At 41.4% G+C, this 19,954-nt stretch overlaps 2 protein-coding genes across 6 annotated transcripts in view; both read left to right on the forward strand.

Moving 5' to 3' along the window:
- The window catches only part of LOC110990174 (ATP-binding cassette sub-family C member 9-like), an 85,473-nt gene that overhangs the window by 48,163 nt on the left and 17,356 nt on the right, over window positions 1–19,954 (forward strand). The gene's annotated exons all lie outside the window — the stretch shown is intronic.
- On the forward strand, window positions 290–19,786 carry g6pd (glucose-6-phosphate dehydrogenase). 5 transcript variants are annotated; one of them, XM_022255030.2, is made up of 13 exons: window positions 290–866; window positions 9,730–9,819; window positions 9,949–9,986; window positions 10,605–10,713; window positions 11,874–12,091; window positions 12,659–12,817; window positions 13,416–13,541; window positions 13,772–13,865; window positions 15,203–15,389; window positions 15,882–16,117; window positions 16,435–16,511; window positions 16,798–16,890; window positions 17,326–19,786. In XM_022255030.2, exons 1-13 carry the CDS (start codon window positions 663–665, stop codon window positions 17,411–17,413), a joined length of 1,719 nt encoding a protein of 572 aa, XP_022110722.1. In that variant the 5' UTR covers window positions 290–662; the 3' UTR covers window positions 17,414–19,786. The 5 variants fall into 5 exon arrangements, with proteins under 5 accessions (XP_022110722.1, XP_022110723.1, XP_022110724.1 ...); XM_022255031.2 differs by lacking the exon at window positions 290–866 and adding an exon at window positions 3,021–3,403; XM_022255032.2 differs by lacking the exon at window positions 290–866 and adding an exon at window positions 5,536–5,559.

Raw genomic sequence — 19,954 nt, forward strand, 5'->3', positions numbered from 1 at the left:
AATTGAAATAACAAAGAACAGCCTCTGACTCCGCCTTAACGCAAGAGGTGTATTCGAGTGAATTCTGTTAAGCGAATTTGCTTTTCCATTCGATTTGCACTACCATACGGCATCACAGAGCCCTTATATCCCGCAGACGCTTAAGGTTGTTGGAATGGCCTCGAATGAAGGCCAGCTCCAAGGCCGCTAGCGAGGTCGATTTTCAAGCTTCATTCTGCTGACGCGTGTGCGTAACGAAAATTCGTATGCAAACAAGGTTATTCCAAACTCGACTCATCCTAAACAGCTCAAGCATGAAATCCATTGTGGCCTGTTAAGAGGCCTCCATGACCTTTGTATTGTACACAGGTGCACGTAGCCCGCTGATTTTCTGTGTTGTTGCTACGTCGGAGTATTCATCCGAAACTCACCGGCTGAATGCCAATTTGCTTACCGGCACTAGTACACTGTACATGTAATAGTAAAAGGGGGGAAATCTATTGTGAAGTCGTAACTACTAGCTGTCGCGTATGCCGGCTGTTGTTAGTCATTCCTGCCGGTGATCAGACTGTCTGAGGCAGGATTCCCCTGAAGTTTCTGCAATTGCCCTTTCAATACCAATTCCACAGTAGTGCATGCTCGTGAGCCCGAGTGCCCGCGAGGATTAGTACCCCTTTACATCCATGCCCCCTATGGGCAATAGCGCGTCTGCCGGTAAGAAGAAAAGGCAACAGCAGCAAGCGAAAGGCAAGTCACCGCGGGGAAAAACTACACAGTCACCATCGGAGCAAAAACCAACCCACCAGCACCCATCAAGTCAACCGACATCCAGCCAACCAACCAACGCCAAAATGGCCGACCGTCAAGCTGAATTAGAAGCTGAAAAGGTATTTTAAAGCGCAAAATGAGAGAGAAGAAGTGAACGTGTCCTCAAAGTTGGCATGCCTTTTTTTGAACGGTCGAATTTGGGTGGAGCCGGATAACAACCGCCCATACGTTTTTTGCTGTTATGCTGCCCTCTACATGAAACTGCACTGCGGCATGCAGTTTAATCTATCTTCAGCGGTGCGTAGCGCTAGCAACGAAGTGGAGGCGATAATGGCAAGCGAAAAAACAAAAATACCCAAATCACAGCGCCAGTATAACCAACTTGATTAAAATCAGTCCAGCTCTGCATCGTGATCGTTTCAAGGGGCCTTCCAGATTTGTTTCCGGAATGTCAATAGATACTGCAATAGGATTTTAAATTATCGTAGGAACCTACACTGCACTAGAGCCAGCCTTTCGATCTTTTCCTACCTCCATGGTTTAAACTATTGCCATGGGCTTCACTGATGAGCCATGAACATGATGTACATGTATGTAGTAATCCCCTGCCGGATTATGGGTACATTGCATGGGACACAAAATCTTTATCACTTTGAAAAAAAAATCACTTCAAGCAAAGCTTTAACGTCAGGCCTATACCCAATACAACACATTAGTGCCGTACCCGGAAACTAAGACAAAAAATGGCGCAATGAAGGTCCTGCCGGGTAGACGGGCGTTGGTTGGCACATTAGAGTGACGTCGACCCTCTAACTTGGTAAAACAGCCTCTGTGTTAATTAGCCGCGGCCAAGGGGATGGGACAAGGGGTATGGAGCCTAACATCCATTGGTCCGCCCCTGGATCCGTCCGTAACTAAGGGGTCACTGACTCAAAAGACCAGTGGAGGGCAATTTGCTTGTAATTTCTGAGCAAGTTTGGGTGCGACAACTTGCCAACAACCAGTGGAAAGAGTTCCATATCACGAACGCCGCTTGACACCCTGTGCGGAAAAAACCTATGAGACTGGTCTTAAAAATTCTTAAAAAGTGTTTTCCCAGTAAATGACTTGGTATTTCCCCTCCTAAATTGAACTTTTCTGGACATGTTTTTGCTTTCTGACGGTTAAGTCGCTATAGGGAAGAATGAATGGCGTTCGTGTACTTTATCAGTTTATGGAACTCGATCTTCCATGATGTGCATGTACTTTGTCTCGTTTGAAGAAGTAGACATCTTGTCCTGCATGCCATGTGACGTGGATACATGCTCAGTAGCCAGTTGCATCATGAAGGTGTGAAGAATTGCTCATTTTGGTTCCGATATTCTTGGGAAGGCAAATGACATAAGGGAACTTATGTGCTTTAATAACTTGGTCTCAAACCTGTAGTATCTTGAAACCTCTTCACTGGCCGGTTCCAAGACTGCATCAGGTATAGCTGCCAGTTTTTTTGCCGCTAAGTCCGTTTTACGAAGTGACGCTGTCATAGATTCTTGCAATATTGCTGAGTCATACATGTACCACTGAAGCCGATGTTTACGGCCATCCTTTCTCTCAAACACCGAGAGGAAGTAACATCGAGTCTGCATAGGGCCTAATCACAAGCAATACGGAAAGCCGTGAGTGATTTAGCTTAATTTGCTACTCTCAAGCCTCTTGACGACTTTCATGGGGAGTTCTCAAGAGGGTAATAACCAAAGGATTAATTACCACTAAAGTACGTGCTTCATCTCAGTCAGCGGGCAGTCCTGGGATGTCCAGAAATCAAGTACATGCCCACAAAAACGATCATAAACACGGATGTCCACTTGTTTTTGGAGGAGCAAAAATCCCCCATAAGACATTTTAATGAAACCTTTAGGCCCTAATGGTGTTTTGGAGCAGTGAGGCTCATTTGGGGCTTCCGAGTTACACGGCTTTAAAAGGAAGCGTGACCCCCCGAAAACCCGACCTATCTCAAAAACTTTTCTCTATATTTTGTCAAAACTGGTTCGCTTCTGGGGGCGTGGCACCATTGCCCCCTGGATCTGCCAGTGATGTAACATTACATCAACAACAGCATGTAATTGTTTTGTACAGCGACTTTTTCTCCAGACGCCAACGACAACCTGAGTCGTCATGACCATCGTCTCAATATCTGTATTGGATGTCCATTCGTGCTATCCGTACCAAAAGGGTACACAGTACAAGTGGCCAATCTGCATGCACGTACCTGCCAGACCTCGCAAGCAAATACATGTACATATGTAACAAGGACACCAAATTTACATAAAAAAGCATCGGATGAGGAAGTGATTGTGGCTGGTCCTGTCCGGGCCAACCAGCTACATGTATAGTAGCTATGCTAGCAGAAATTTGGTGTTAAAATAAAGCTTCTATATTCAGGATTATTGCTTGTTCTTGGTCAGAATTTGAATCAACTTTAAGCCACTCGCAAAGTTCGCCTTCGTGTCGTGTACATCGGTCACCGATTCCACGTGTTCGATCATTCATTCGTTGAGAGTGCGCGAGTGAGTCCGAGTGACTTGCAGTTTCTATTGACTGCTTTGCCTCAACTATCCTGAAATTCTGCCTCGGACTGTTACAACACCAGTAAAAAATGGCTAAGAGTGGAACACAGGTAGGCTCTGCTGTCTTTTATGCAAAGAGAAACATCCGGGTTTTCTGTGATTTGACAGACAGATTGTGCAGCATTTATCCCTGTCAGTCATGTCATTGATGGAAATAAATGTAGCTGGATTCGCATCGCCAAATGCGATACATTTTGCGCAAAAAGCGAGACAAACATGAACAACAGATGTGCACTTTTTAAAAACAATGTTTATTGCAATGTAGGCCCTATGTCTAATTCCAGATGACACAATCGGATAATTGATTTCATCACCCCTAAAAATTACCCCACAAATTGCATTTATAATAATAATAATACTATTAATAGGGCCTAATAATAATTGACATTTATAAAGCGCCCAATCCATCAAGCTGCTCCCAGGTGCTGTACATCAAAATATGAATAAATAAATATAACATGTACCATAATTAAAATCATTTCTAAGAAACCAAAAATGCTTGTTAAAAAGGTGCATCTTCAGCCCGCTCTTAAAACTCTCCACATTCCTAGACTCTCTAAGATGAACTTCAAGCCCCCCCATTAAACCCACACACATTTCCAACCTGAAAATTTGGTTTTGGATCCATCCCTGGGCTAGCACACGGCAGAAATCGATTGTGGTTAGGCCTACTTGTAGTAGCCATGCCGGCCTGGTGGCTGTTGGACAGGCATGACATACATAGGCCTACATGCACATGTAGGGACCTTTTCATGTCTTTGCAGGGAACTTGATTGTGCACTGTACATTGGCATATACAATGTATTCTTGATTGATGTTCATGTAGGCATGTTTGAAAAAGTGAGCTAGCTTCAGCCAAGAAGAGGTTGGTGTACAGTGTATATCTCATTCCACCAATTGGCCTGCAAAAAGGCAAACACTGTATGCGGAATGACAACAACCCATGTAGTTTTTAAGGCCTTTTCACACTACCGCCTCTCAGCCTGGGTTGAACTCGACCCTGGGTGAACCCATGACTGCTCTATGTTGAAAATGGAATTTTTCACCCCTGCATTCAACCTGACTTTGTTTCACACTTGTATCATGCATACCGAGCTTATCGGGGCGAGTTCAACCCAGAAATGAGCAATAACAATTTTCAACCGGGCTTGAAAAATCTCAACCTGGTCCAGAGCAGGATTGGTGTGCAGTTGACGGTTTAATTTTCAATTATAGGTACATGTACCGTATACAGGTAGGTGTGTGCAAAATGAAAATATTGCTGGATATTGTACTGTTAATTTCTAGGAAAATTGTTTCCTTTTCCAGTTTTTATTCACAAAGCTTGAGAAATTTCCTTGTTTTTTCCCCTTGTCTTCCCAAATGCATGCCTGCATTATAGACTTTCAAGCAGCCGATGAGTACCATTCCTTAAATTGTTCCGTATTACCAAATATTTTATTAATTAAACAAATGTTAAACTTGCCTTCCTTTCCATGTGCCGTGTGCATACATGTACAGTACATGCACTACTTCATTATAAACAAGCACAAGAAAGCATTTATACATGTAGCCTGCATGTACATGCATTTATTGTCTTCTTTGTGAGGTGGGCTATACATTACATGTACATGGTACAGTATCTTCAATTTGTCTTCAACGGAATCCGTGAATATGCAGTTGAATACTTTTTAGAAATTGAACCTTGCCCAGACAAGTCACTGCTCTCCTCTTAACCTTCAACTCCTGCATGACAATGCAAGTTTTGTACATGTACATAACACATTCCGTACCCTGGCTGCTGCATAGATACATGTGCCTGGACATGTACACGTACATGTATATGTACATATACGTGCTGCACCGTTGACCATGCTCATTGAAAACCAAACAGGATTTTCCTGTTTCTTGATATCAAGGCAGTGAACTCAGGATAAAAAGTGGGTGGGTGGTTTGTTCTGCATTGCATCAATTGTATGGTATACAGTGTACATGTGCACTGTGTATAAAATAACCACACAACCAGGACATTCAGGGGCTGACCCTTGGTTAAACAATGTCAAATCCTGTTCTCGTGGTTAACCTTGAACACCTTGAAATGTTGATCTATGTTTGCTATATAAATCTGAGCCCTTCATCAAGAAAACTCATGGCATGCTTCTTTGTTTTTCATCGCTGAAAACAGACTGGGGATCTTTAAATGCATTGAAAACTTTCAAAATATTTGGTAAGTGATGACATTTCAAGACTACGTGCTCAATAAAGTTTTATAAATACTATGTACTTCTAAATAATTTGTGGACTTGTAAATTGAATATTAACTTCTCAAGTTCATGAAAAACGGAGAACCAAACTGTCAAATTTTTGGTATCTTTACATTTTTCATCTTTTAAAGGAGTAAAATCTATTCAGTCTTAATCTTTTTTTAAAGTTGAAAAGCTAGAAAGTGCTACATGTAAATGGCAAAATGTAATTCAGATTAAAAATAAAGGTGACATGTTTAGTTGTTTTGTTTTCCCACAAAATATTTTGATTTTGCTGAAAACGAGCTCTGACTCGACCTTTAAACTGTAATGCACCATTTTTTGCCAGAGCCACATTTGAGTTAAGGCCTTTGAGAGAATCTGGCAAGTCTTTACAAAACCATCCACACTTCTTAATCGCATATATTGCTAGTCCATTTTTTTCAGGATGCCAAACTCAGTGACATGTACATGTATATCAAGTCAAAAGGGTTCAGTTTGGTTTTTCTAAGTTCAAACTGAAATAGAAAAAATAAAAAATGGAAGTAAGATTCATTTGGTTGGATTACTGGTACACTGTACTGGTACATGTATACAGCATGTGGTTTATTGGAGAATGGAGATGTCGTGACGGAATACGGTACGTCCCTGCCTCTTCCGTCCCCTATGATTAAATGGGCAAAGGCCCAGGGGCATGATCATAACCACCCAGGTGTGAAAATCAGTGCATAATCCAGAATCACGGGCAAGAGGAGAGCTCAAAAATCCATAAAAAAATTGCCAATATCTGCTGTCTTCAGACATTGAACCTAGGGGTGGGTACAAATGTAGTTTATTAAACTCTGTGACTCTGCACATGAAATACACGTTTACATGTATGTGTGGGTAATATCGGCTAACATGTACAGTACATGTACTACATGTATACATGTACATGTATCATGTATGTCTTCATTAATATATATGTTATTTGTACATATGTCAAATAAAACTTGTTTGACTAGGTGATGTGCTTTGAATAATACTGGGATAATACTTATATATTTCCCACTTGATACTCAAGTTCCAATTGCTGGTGGTACAAATACTCAACAGATACTCAAGAAGTACACTACAATTAGTACATGTACATGTACTATGTAATTTTAAGATCCCATGTACAGTATGCATGCATGCATGCATGCACCAAGTTTAGGCCTATAGTGCCAACTACTGTAGTAACCCAAACCTGAAATCCTGTGAAATCTTTGCACATTTTACATTTGTCCATTCTTTTCCCGGCTTGACAAATGGCAAAGGGCATATTTGTACCTAATTGAATTTATTATCCAATAACTGAATAAGGACACCTGGGTACTGGTACAGTGTCCAAAATTCATGAATGAAATGCCATTCTTTCCTAATGGCTCATCCCAACAGGAGCTGTAGAACTCTTTGGTCACTAAAAACCGGGCAACACCATACAGTACTCTGGACAAGGGATAATGCTAGATGTACCAGTACCAGTACAAATTATCATATGCATTGAAAGGATGCAATTCTTTCTTCTTTAATTTAAAAGAGTATCTACATGTACATGGGGGAGTTTTCCTGGCGAATGCACATTTTAAGGATCTAATTTTAATTTGTTCTTGAAACCAGTTTTAACTATAATTTCCTGAAATTTCTTGGTTGGAATCTATCATTCAAGGATCAGTAGTTATGCTGGAGTAGTCTTATGTACATACGGTACATACATGCACATGTACACTGCACATGTAATACCTGGTACATTTTTATGTACATGTACATGTACTAGCACATGTCAACAAGTCTTGTTCGAAGCAAAATATTTTAGCCGTATTTGATGGTGTAATTTTTCATCTGTAAATATTTTCTTATGTTTTGCATTTATGTAGCTTTCCATTTCAGGAAGTCAGGTACATCATGTGTACAGGTAAAACTACATGTAAGAAGCAACATGCATGAAACTACGTATGTACACATTGTACTGTGGGAAAAAAAAACATTTGTGGAGCTTGGGATATCTGTATGGTTTACTTGCCACAGTTACTGCATTTCAGCCAGTTTTTTATGGTTGTATGATACCAAGGGTGAGTCTTGAATCATCTCAATTCTATATACTGGGTACATGTACATGTACATGCAGCCAGTAATGCCGGCCAGACATGGATCACTACTTGACTCCGCTGCCAGATTAAAACTGATTTCAATTTCAACCACACGCTCATCATCTGCTGAAGTAGAAGGACCTCGGTACACTCATCACATGATGGATTAGTCCCCAAACTGTCATTCCACACATTCGCAAACTGATCTGCAGACTCTGCCTCCATGTTCTTAAATTGTTAAATAATATTTTTTGGTTTTTTTGGTCCCGCTCATGGTAGGACTAGTTTGTTTCAATATTTTATCCATTGTAGCACCAGCATTTATGTAGAATTACGTATGGGACTTTTTAATTTTCCTGCATGCACCATATGTTGTTTTTGGCCAGAAATCTAATAATAAATGATAACCAAATAAACTGACGGCCGGTAATAAATGGGAAAAAAGCCTTGATAAATGAAGAACAGTAAGCTTCCACTCACAGATTGAAGGTTCCATCGTTAGATAAAGTCAGTGAAGTTCTTGCAAGCTCTGAAGCAACAGTTCTTGCTGGTTCTTAAGGTATGTGTACGCATACAAAGTTAGGGGTACAAGATTTGTTTTTTTTGAAGAGCTGTAGCCCATGCCTTGGATGTACATCTTGTTAGGGCAATTTCCTGACCAGATATTGAATTAGTTCGTGAGGGATTAAGTGGTCCCGATAGAGCCCTTCCAATGGTTGATAAAAGTGCAGCCAGCACATGTATGATTAATGTGCATATGCTGATGGTGATTTCAAACGACAGATGCAGCTGAGAGAATGAAGCTGAGAGCAAGTGTATACACGCAAGTGAGTCTGGTAAAAGCCAGGCAGTCTGTGCTTCTTTTCCTAGATGCTGGACTTTTGGATGGGATTGGTTGCACGTGACAGATACGGCGTAAATGCAAATGTAAATCACCAATGGGAACCTGTCATTAATGCCAGTTTCCAGATGCATGTAGGCTGCCTGCCTGCCTGCAGCTGCTGAAAAAGTTTGCAGTTTTGTGTCATGAAATACTCTATATATAGTTGGGCACTTTGTTGTGCATGCAGGTCAGAAGTGGTGATAAGCTGGGTTTTCTTTGGTGTGTGGGGCCATAGTTGCAGTGCTTTTCAGCATAGGAGTGCACGCTCGTAGGTCGTGTGTCAGGTACTTGTACATGTTTGAATATTGAACTTTGGGAGGGTGGGCATATTGCTTTGCAGCTTTGGAACATTACGGCTTACAAGGCAACATTGACAACTCTGGAGGAGTTGGGATGATGAGTAAGCAGAAGTTCTCTAACAATTATTCACTAGGGACGAGGGCCATGCGGAGTGTTTTGTATTGACAAGGACAGATCATTAGAGAGCAGGCTTTGCAGTTGCTACCTGAGTGTGAAGTTAATGTGTAATGAAATGCTGAGTTGGTGTTCCTTCTCTATAAATATTTGTGGAGAATGTGTGGCCGGTTCACTTGTCTTGTGAAGAGTTGTAAGTTCAGCGTGATTAGGAGCTGCTGACTCTCTGTGCAATCCTATGAACCAAGGTGTTAGGTTCCACTCACTGTTTGGTTCAAGTTCACGAGGCAACTTTGGTAAAGTCCTGTGATGTTTATCATTTCTTCAGGTGATGCTGGCATTGGGTTGATTGAAGATTTAGAGAAGTGAAAATTGTTATGTCAACCTCTAAAAACTGCATTTGTATGATGTACATGCACTGGTAGTTAAGGTGTTAGCAAGGAGCATTTCCTCTGGTTTGACTAGGTAGCATCCAACTTGGTACCAGCAAACATGCATGGCAGAATATAAATGCATGGAGCTTTGTGTTCCACATTGATGTTTTTTTCTATTCCTGTTGATGCTGTACCATACCTACATGTACTTTACATGTAACAACTAGTGTATATATGTGCAGTGTTTCACTAAAGACATATTGGCAGATTCCAGATGAGGTGATCTTGGGTGCCAAAGGCTTGCTGACATCGATAAATGTACATGTACATGCGTATTGTTGCTGATTCGGTTGAATTTGACATTTGATTCAGAATCGCCAGGAGGGTCTGAGCATCATCCAGGGGACGATGAACGAGGCTTGTGGTGACGATCTTCACATCTTCATCATCCTCGGTGCATCGGTGAGTGTAGTATTCTGTTGAAGATTTGTGTTAAAAAAAGGGTTGCCGGTTTAAATCCCTTCACACTGTAATTACAACATAACTTTGCTGAATGATAGTTTCTGTCACTTTTGGTTTTAATTTACATAGGGTGACCTTGCAAAGAAGAAGATTTACCCCACGCTGTGGTGAGTTTTTATCTGTGGAATTCAACTGGTTTTTTTCCCCCTTTGGTCTCAAATGGTCCAGCTCTGCATTAAGAATATTCCCAACTGGTGGTACCCAACAAGCAAGCCTTTTAGCCCTGCCATATGCATTATGAGACTCACGGAAGTCAAAAGGACCTATTTTCTGATTGAGGTCAAATTAAATATTCAGACTTGTGAAAAATCCACAGATTGAGAAAATGGACAAGTAATGCACATGTAAAATTTGATTAACAGAAACTGAGGGCAAGGAGGGCCCAAGCGGTGTGCTTACCTGTTCTCAGGCATGCTACATGCACATGTACCGGTACTTCATGCTTGTAGTTTGCACTGCCAGCTGCTAGCAAATGCACTAATAAATTCAGACATGGCGTGAATATTGGGTGCCCTTGTTTTGTTGAGGCCATGCCAGTATGGTAAAATACTAGATTCAGTTTCCTGTAATTTGAGGGACATGGGGAGTGATAACCTTTTCTTTCAGCTTCTAAAGCTTATTGCATTTATCCTACGCTATCCTGCAATTTTGAACAACCAGTTAGGCCCTCCTTCAATTGCCATGTTAAATCTCGTGGTGGTGGTTGGTTTTTATTTCCACTCCAGGTGGCTATATAAAGATGGTTTGCTGCCGAAAAAGACCTTGTTTGTTGGGTTTGCCCGTTCGGTTCTCTCCATTGGCGACATCAAATCAAGAACTACTCCATATTTAAAGGTAAGATGAAATTAAGTAAGCCATAGATTTTGGGCAGAAGAAATAATGAGTTAGCCATCTTACTGCTACACAGACACTTATTTTGTAATGCACACTTGACCTCCAGGTCTGTCACATGAGCGCAAACATTCTTTTCCAAGGATGTCTGGGGTCAAGGGTCATGGAGCTGCATTGTAAAAAAAAAGGAAAAACAAACGTGACAGCAGTCACGAGTGACATACCTGTACCTGTATATTGCAAGTCATTTCACGGGTAAATTCATTTTTTGGACTTGGGGAATGTTTTCCAGTGCTAAGAAAATTGGCCCCGTTGCAGGATTTGTAATGCAAGTTCCTTCAGCAAATTCAAAGTCCAGATATAAGTAATTGAAAGGGTTTATTTATTCATATTGCAGGGCTTGGAAGCGTGACTGTGAATCATGTTGCCTGTAGTCTTTAACTCTCTTGTGGTTTAACAGCACAAATATGCATGAATGCCCACAGTCACTCTCTTGCATGTGTTTTCTATATGGAACACAAACATGCACAGGTTCAGTGTATACACAGTTGGTTGCCAGCACAAAATGACACAGGGTCTTTTGTGCAGTCCTCTTCATAGCATTTGGTTTACTGCACAATGATGCACATGAAACAGTGAGGCACAGTTGTTGGACAGCACAAAAGTGTAACCTGATATTCCTGACCCAAAGCATGACATCAACATTTGAGATACTGCAATCACATATTGGGTGCAGAAAGCAAGCACTTATACATGTACATTTCTTGGTATAAGCTTGGAAATGGTGACTTGAATTGTTATTGCAATCATGTGTTCACTTTTGCAGATGTTGTTTGTCTCATTATTTGCAAAGTATTGATTTCAAATTTCCAAATATGCCTGTAGACTTTAAGGACTAAGCCTTCAGAAATTGTTGGATTTATTTCTACCAAGTTACACTTGGGATAAATATAAGTAATATTAATTCACTGATTTTAGTAGTATACAGATTTTTCCCACATTTCAATACAGGTAGTATCGTTATTTTAGAAGTCAAGCATCTATTATTTCAAAAGCAGGAAAATAAAATCTTCGAAAAAGGTGAATTTTTATACATGTATGTATATCTGGAATTTTTGATCTCAATATTTGTAAAAAGGTTGTTATTCCATCTTTAAATCCAGCTGAAAGATGGTGAAGCCGATAAGCTGGAGAAGTTCTTTGCCGCCAACCGCTACGTGAAGGGGTCGTACACGGATGACTCGGCCTTTGAAAACCTCAACGAGGTCCTGACGGGACTAGAAGGAAGCTGCAAGGCCAACAGGCTGTTCTACCTGGCCCTACCGCCCAGCGTCTTCAAGGATGTCACCAAGCACATCAAGACCCACTGCATGTCCCCCACGTAAGGGGTGTTAGAACATTCTGTTTGATCAAATTCTCTCTTCCTGCAAGCAACTCGGTGGTGTAATGATATGGGGGTAGGGGCTCGGGGGAGGGGAACATCCCCTGCCCCCGAGCAGATGTCTGTGCCCCCAGTGTGCTCTGTCTGTTTGAAATTGCGAAATGTATAAAGTCTGCATACTAGCTGGAATCGATTGGCTTTTATTTTACTCATCAAATTAATATGCACACCGCTTGGCCCTCTCGGGAGTTTCACCCCAGTCACTCCCCACCCCCTTTGAAGACACCGGTAGTACATGTATTTGGGTGTCTAGTACTGAAGCCTGTATGAAGGATTTCTTCCTAGATCAACATCTGAAGACCTCCGGCGGGCACATGAAAATGAAATGTTTCATATTTGATCAGTCCGATGTTAGATACATGTATGATGTTTGAGTTTGGTCTGTTTTTAGAGCCATAAGCTAAGTAGAATTTGTCAATTTCAACAGCAAACAATGTTGGACAGAAGTTGTTAGTCATGTGTAAACTTGTGGCTCCTTACTTTGCTTTTGTTCTAATTTTTTTTCAGGGGCTGGTCTCGTGTGATTGTTGAGAAGCCTTTTGGCCGTGATCTGGAGTCCTCTAATGAATTGTCCAATCACCTGAAGGCGCTGTTTAGTGAGGAGCAGCTGTACCGTATTGATCACTACCTGGGCAAGGAGATGGTGCAGAATATTATGATTCTCAGGTAGGGTTCTTATCTTGTTATCTTTGTGGTCGCTGGTGATGGGGTCAAAGGTCACACAAGGTTTTTAATCGCTATCACATGTAGACATAATTTGTTTGCTTGTACATGTATAAACCAACTCAGTTAACGGGTCAAACCATTAATAAGCATGCCTTGAATCATGCCTTCGGTTGACAGTAAAACACATCTGTCGCCTATCTATTTTGTGCACACACACAAAGTCCGAGAAGTCTGTGGAGGTAGACTGTGCGTTGAACTTTGAACTTGGAGGTAGTGCATGGCCTGTTGTCATTACAAATCTTACTCCATGGACCCACACCAGGGTGCTGAAAAATATGAAGTTGTGATAAGAAATACACAAATGCTGTTCAAAGTATCTATAAGTATTTATGATGTTAGGCTGTGTAAACTGTGGACCCTATGTATGTACTTGCCATTTTCAAAATTTTTAAATTTTCCGCCAAAATAATACCGTTGGCGAGTCATTGAAGCAAACTGGAAGTAAAAATCTTTGGCTAGATTGCCAGTGCTTCTGTAGCATTTTGTCCTGAAAGAAGTTGAACTGTGCATTTTTGTTTTCACTTGAATTGGTCAACAGGTTTGGCAACCGGCTGTTTGGTCCTGTCTGGAATCGTGACAGCATCGCCAGTGTGATCATTACCTTCAAGGAGCCAATAGGCACGGGTGGACGAGGGGGCTACTTTGATGAGTTTGGCATCATTAGGTAAGGTGTTAGTTGGTAACTTCAAGCTGTACTTATCAAAGTCTTTACTATGAGTTCAGTAAGAACCTTTAGTCTTTTTGTTGAATTGAGGCAACACGACTGTTGTCATATTAACTTCAGAAAACAGATTGTGATTTAGGATGGAAAGATCAGAGTACAGAGTGAAACTCATCTTTGTTGATAATTTCTTGGGTTATTGAAAGTTTTATGGTTTGTTCACATTTTTGCAGGGACGTGATGCAGAATCATTTGTTCCAGATTTTGACGTTGGTTGCCATGGAGAAGCCCACCAGTTCTAGCGCTGATGATATGCGCGATGAAAAGGTAGATCATGATGTGGCGTGGATGAATATTTTCAACAACCACTGATTTTATGGTTGAACCAAGTTGTGTGAAGGGGCTGTATAGCTGTTGCATACTGCTTTCCGAATAGCTCCTGTCTGATCCTTTTGGTTAGCAATGGTTAAGCACTTGCTGCTGGGGAACCCAGTTTCGAGCACCATGGGTTTATATGCAGAGCCGGGTTGCCCGAAATGGGACAAAAGAGCTGGTCCGTGTAACAAAAGACAGTACTCGGGACAAAAAGACCTGCTGCTGGGAATTGCCATCATTTTTCGGCTTGCATTTTTTGAAGGTAATCCCTCACTGTTTTTAAACAGTATACCACTGTTTTGGGCATAGTGCACCGGTGGATTAGCACCGCGGATAAAAGTGCTTCAGGGCCCCATTGATAAGTGACACAGCACTGCTGTATGCTGATCCAGTTGCGTTTGAAAAGACGCCACTTGCATTCACTGGGTACAAAGGAAATTACGCAACACCTCACAATTTTGGGCTCTCTTTACAGGACGGCAGGCCTAGCTGAAATATTCAGGAGTCAATGAAGGTTGCCTGTCCGCTTAGAGTAGCCACCAAACAGTCATTCGTGTGGGTGTAAACGTCCATTGAATAGAATGATGAATTACTGAAGAATTTTGAAAACTGATATCGATACGCTTTATGATGTTCCTGACCTTGTACAGGGATTCCCCTGGCAACTTATTTATCTCTGTTAGCCATATCTCCCTGTGGGAACTTACATAAATACTTAAGTAAGTTCCCACAGGGAGATATGGCTTTAAGAGAGATGAAGAAGTTTTGAAAACTGAAAGTCTTGAAAATCGTCCGTATGTGTGCACTGCATTTTTAAAAGCACCCGGCAGCATGTGGTTAAACCTGGAATTGTCTAAAACTAAGGAAAGTTTCCAAACCTGAGTTCTGAAATAATTGGCTGTGAGACATGGGAGTGTTTGCCCATTCCTTTCCCCCAAAATTGGGAAAATTAAAAAGAGCAAAAGAAAAGGAAGAAACTGAAATAAATGAAGACAAAGAGGAAAGGGATTAGAATCACCAATTTGCTTGGAAAAATTGTAGCATTATCCCCTAACCCATCGCTAATGACTGGTCAGTTTGCTGTTGATTAATGTTTGACCCCTCCACCCTCGGACGAAATTCCGGTGATGTCCATGTTACCAGATCTTTGTAAGCCATTCCCTCCCCCCTGCCATCCCTTGGCTTGTCCAGAGCCATTCCTCGCTGAATCTTGATGACAGAAGTCCCTTGTGTTTTCAAATAGAAAACCAAAAAACAAACCTACAGGCTTTCTTGCTCTGCCCCGACAGGTGAAAGTCAGCAAGTGCATCCCACCCTTGAAGCTGGAGGACATGGTCCTGGGGCAGTACGTGGGCAACCCGGACGGAGAGGGGGAAGCTAAGGAGGGCTACCTGGAGGACCCTACAGTGCCCAGAGGGTCTGTTACGCCCACGTTTGCTGCGGCTGTCTTCAGAATCAACAATGAACGATGGGATGGTACGTTGGTTGTCGTTGGCCATACTGTCTCTCAAAAGTCTCAAGTCTCATATGTTGAGCCTCAAGTCACTCAGGTTGAGTCCCAAGTCATCTATGCTAGGTCTTGAGTAATTCTGGTGGAGTCTCAAGCCACGCTTTTCAAGTCCCTGGTTTCTCAGTCACTCTGAGCAAATCTCAAGTTGCTTTGGTCAAGTATCATGTTAATCTGGTCGAGTCTTCAATCATTCAGGTCAAATCACACGTCACTGGTAAAGGCTGAAGTTATTTTTGCCAAGTCTGAAGCCCCTTTGGCTAAGTCTCGGGTCACCCTGGCCAAATCGTAGATCACCCTGGCCAAGTCTCAAATCATCCTGGTGAAATTGTTTCTCCAGTCAAATCTGGATTCATTCTGACCTAATCATGAGTAATTTTAATCTTGAATGAAAGTTGTCATTCTATGATATGAGACAGATGCCCTTCTAAATCAAAAGTTTTTTATGCCTTTCTCTGCAGGTGTTCCTTTTATTCTGAAATGTGGCAAAGCCCTCAACGAGCGCAAAGCTGAGGTTCGAATCCAGTTCAAGGATGTTCCCGGGGACATCTTCTCGGGTGACTGCAAGCGTAACGAGCTGGTGATCCGTGTGCAGCCCAACGAAGCTGTCTACTGCAAGATGATGACCAAATCGCCAGGAATGTCCTTTGTTCCTAAGGAGACAGAATTGGATCTCACCTATGGAGCCAGATACAAGGTAACGGTTGGTACCCTGCACAAGTGGGTGTTACCTTTGGAGGTCAAAATCCAATATAGACGCTGACACTTTCTAGAGCAAAATACTGTCACATGACTTTTATTTCCTGTCTGTAAGACTCCAGAGGATTTGTCTGTTGGCTCTTGCAAGGAGCTCTCTCTTGACCCATGTTAATACCGGTCCAAATAGGCCAAACACTCACTGTTTTCACATTAGTCCTGTGAGGTCGCAGTTATTCTTGTGAAGTATATCTGTTATTCTTGAGATTGGTTACCCAGTTAACTGTCGTACAACCTGCTTGCCTTTGCTCGTCATAGGATGTGAAGATGCCTGACGCCTATGAGCGCCTTATCCTAGATGTGTTCTGTGGTCTGCAGATCCACTTTGTACGCAGGTAATTATTGCTACACATACACTGTAGTTTGTTGCTGGACAATTTTAGTTACTTTTCTCCAAAACCAGCAGATGGGATGTCCAGATCACCCAAGCCTATCGAAGGGCATGCGTTTGGTCTTTTTATGTCCTGTTCAACATATCAGATCATTTTGTTTCCTTGCAGCACAATCAGCCATAAGTTCTTCAATTTACTGTTCTTTACAGAAACAACGGTGGTTGAGTTTAAGTAGCTTAGCAGTGCCCTTCTTGTCTCTGACATCTTGTCATGCTTGTTTTGTCCCCAGTGATGAGTTGAGGGAGGCCTGGCGTATCTTCACACCTGTCCTGAATGAAATTGAGAAGGCCAAGCCTAAACCAATCGAATACGTCTTCGGCAGGTGAGTTATGGATTAGGACAAGGAAAGAGTGGACATCCATGAGAATTTAGTGAATACCCGTGTGCTCCGCTAGAAAAGCAACAAGTTACTTTGGGAATCATTGTCAGAGCGAGTGTACCCACTGGGTAGCGACTGAGATTTTGGATGACATATAAATGCCATACTGTTGTTCATCTGGTGAAAGTGTAGACATGCCACAGATTTGTGCACATTCTTATGAAAGCCATGCATGCTCTTTGACGTTTGTGCTCGTGCTATTGTGTTCTTAACACTGCAGTACCCACTGTAAAGGACTGCATATTCTTGCCTGCTGGAGCACGATATGATTGCAAATGTTGCAGAGCTTGTCCAGAACATGATGTACAATGTACACGGTTTGAGATTTGAATGAGGAAATTGATCAGTTAATCAAGAATTACTGTTTGGTTTTGACAGTCGAGGCCCCCCAGAGGCAGACAAACTGCTGGAGAAGAACAACTTCAAATTCACGGGAACCTACAAGTGGACCAACCCCAACCTGTAGGATCTACCGTAGAGCTGCATCATCCGTAACTGGAAGATTTGCACATCACCAATTTTCACCTCTGTAGCTGCCCTTTCAAACTAGTAACTGTTTTTCTCTCAAACTTGGACGGCCCAACTTAAGAACTTGGTGGAGCTGCCAAGCATGAAATGTTGCTCTGCATGGTTATGCTAAGCATGAATCAGCTGGGAGCCAGTCGTAAGCAGAATATAATTACTTAACATTTTAGCTACTGGGTAGTATTTTTTTTATAAGCAACTATTTCGGTGCTTGGTAGCACCATGTACTTGGCACCAGGCCCCAGTTAGCCTTCGATACCTGCCTCAGGCTGATGTACATTATCATCTATCCTGGTGGTTGGTCATAACTTTCCAACATATCTTATTTATATGCGGACTTGTAAATCTATCATAGTTAACTTTAAGCATACTTTAAAAATATGATGTGTAACATGAGCCAACAAAATGGCTTTCTGTCGAAGTATCCCACTCAGGTCTGCTGTCTTTAACTTTATTAAACATGGTCGTGTGACCTCTGTTCGCTTTGACCCGTGTTTGTCTTTACAGAGACCAAGTTTCAGCACAAGTTTCCATAGGAAAACTGACTTTCCTGTTGATTATCCTCTCTGCTTTGCTGTTGAAGTTGTGATTACATTGTAATTTCTATTCTTTGCTGTTTAGCCAATGCATGCATTATGGGTGCTAGTTGCTGCATTGGATGTTTTGATCATCATTGATTTAAGTTTGGTAGATAATATGGTGACGCTATGTCTGCAAGTTTTTTCAAAGCCACAGACTTCTCTGAACATGTGTACATTTTTTATCAAGGAAACAAGTAAGAAAATTCAACAAAAACAGCTTTCCTGTAATGCAACTCCTGAGGCTTAATGGCTGTGTGCAGGAAGTGTAGAGGGCGATGTTTAGTTACAAACTGTGGCGTCATTTGCCCATACACTGCCATGTATTGTTGCAGTGCCTTTGTAAGTTGGCCAACATTTAATGTTAAAAGTCTGCAAAAGCACTCCGTTACTTGTTCCTTTACCCACCCTCCAACGAAAGGACATCTTACAAGTTGAAGTTTTAAAACCTTACACCTCGTCTGTTTTCACAAATCAGACATCCTGTATTGGTTGATGCTAGTCTGGCTCTTTTGTACTGCAGATCAATGGCGTTGATCACTTCTGAAAAATGTTTGATGGAGGGGAACATTGGACCCTGGGAAGAGTGTGAGCCTATAGTACAAAGTCCTAAACAGAGTGGGGTCGGGGGCTCGATTGATCAAGGTCCTGGAAAGTTTAGGATTCTAAATGCTCTCTGGCGCAATCTGAGACAATTTCTGACCAGTTGATTGATTTTTTGAGCAAAAGCTTTTGCCAGAGTTCTTATTCCATAGTTTGGAGGCATACTTAGCCACATGTATTATGAGTTGTAAAATCAAATGTAGGCCCACAATATTTATTCAGCAATAAAACAAATGGGGGGGGTGGCCAACAATATAATATTCTCCCATTTAAATTTTTTTTGGGGGGGGATTCTCCCTTTCCCCCACTGATTTATGCCCAAGTTGCCATAAATGTAACACTTGTTTCAATTTCAGATCGATCTAAGGGCATTCATTTTTTGTTATTTTGATCAAACAGCCCTCTAAACTTTAGTGATTCTGAAATAATGGTGGAAGATCACATTCTCTTTTTGGAATATATATTTTCTTTTTGCAGTCATTTGTGCAGTCCGTAACAGAAACACTATACATTTAGTTGAAGACATTAAATGTTTTAAATTTGAATACCTACATATATAGGTCGACAAAATATTTTTTATACCTTAAGTAAATGGTGCATTTTGTTTGTAAAATCACTTGGAGTGTGATACACAGTTTGTATATTTACGTATGGGTTCTAGCCTGTTGGGGCCTTCTTGGTTGGAGCCCATTCTTTCCCCAGTTTACTGAGGATAGTTGCGAGACGTTTTTACAAAGCATTCAAATAATGCGATTCAAAATTGGCTTTGAGTTGCTTAACAAAATGTCTCATCAAATGGGCAATACATAAAGCAGATGATAACATGTCAAATATTTTATACAGACTGTTTCGAAGAAGCCCCACGGTAGAGAAGTAGTGAGTATATTTCTAAAACGTAGCTTTGGTTCTCGTGCATATGAAACATCTTTTTGTTTCATCAGAACTTTGTCTTTTACTGCTTGTCTGTTGATTTGCACGTAAATTCCTAAACTTTAAATGTGAAAAAGTTTACCGGTTTTATATCGCGCATTAAATATAGTATATTGATCTATAAATGAGTTTCTAAAAGCTAAAAATGTACAATTATCATATGCTTCAAAGTTGAAATAAAGACTACTTGACACTAAACAGAACTTGGATCTTGGGTGACTGTGGCAGTCATTGTGTACTGTAGCAGCTGATTTGGGGCAGTGACCTAGCATTGGGGAAGATACATGTACATTGTGAGCCGTAATTACTCTATTAGTGTCCCATTCGAACGTCCTAACGGTTATTCTATCCTCGGCTGGAAAGGCGAGAAG

This window comes from Acanthaster planci, linkage group LG04 (assembly GCF_054643075.1).
Source record: "Acanthaster planci isolate LZ-2023a linkage group LG04, COTS_SCS, whole genome shotgun sequence".
Taxonomy (NCBI): domain Eukaryota; kingdom Metazoa; phylum Echinodermata; class Asteroidea; order Valvatida; family Acanthasteridae; genus Acanthaster; species Acanthaster planci.

Bases quoted from the DNA above. Each gene is read 5' to 3' on its own strand.
- g6pd (XM_022255030.2), top strand. From the start codon at position 663: ATGCCCCCTATGGGCAATAGCGCGTCTGCCGGTAAGAAGAAAAGGCAA. The intron at 9,820-9,948 runs GTGAGTGTAGTA...TAATTTACATAG, and splicing joins TCATCATCCTCGGTGCATCG to GGTGACCTTGCAAAGAAGAA. The intron at 12,092-12,658 runs GTAAGGGGTGTT...ATTTTTTTTCAG, and splicing joins ACCCACTGCATGTCCCCCAC to GGGCTGGTCTCGTGTGATTG.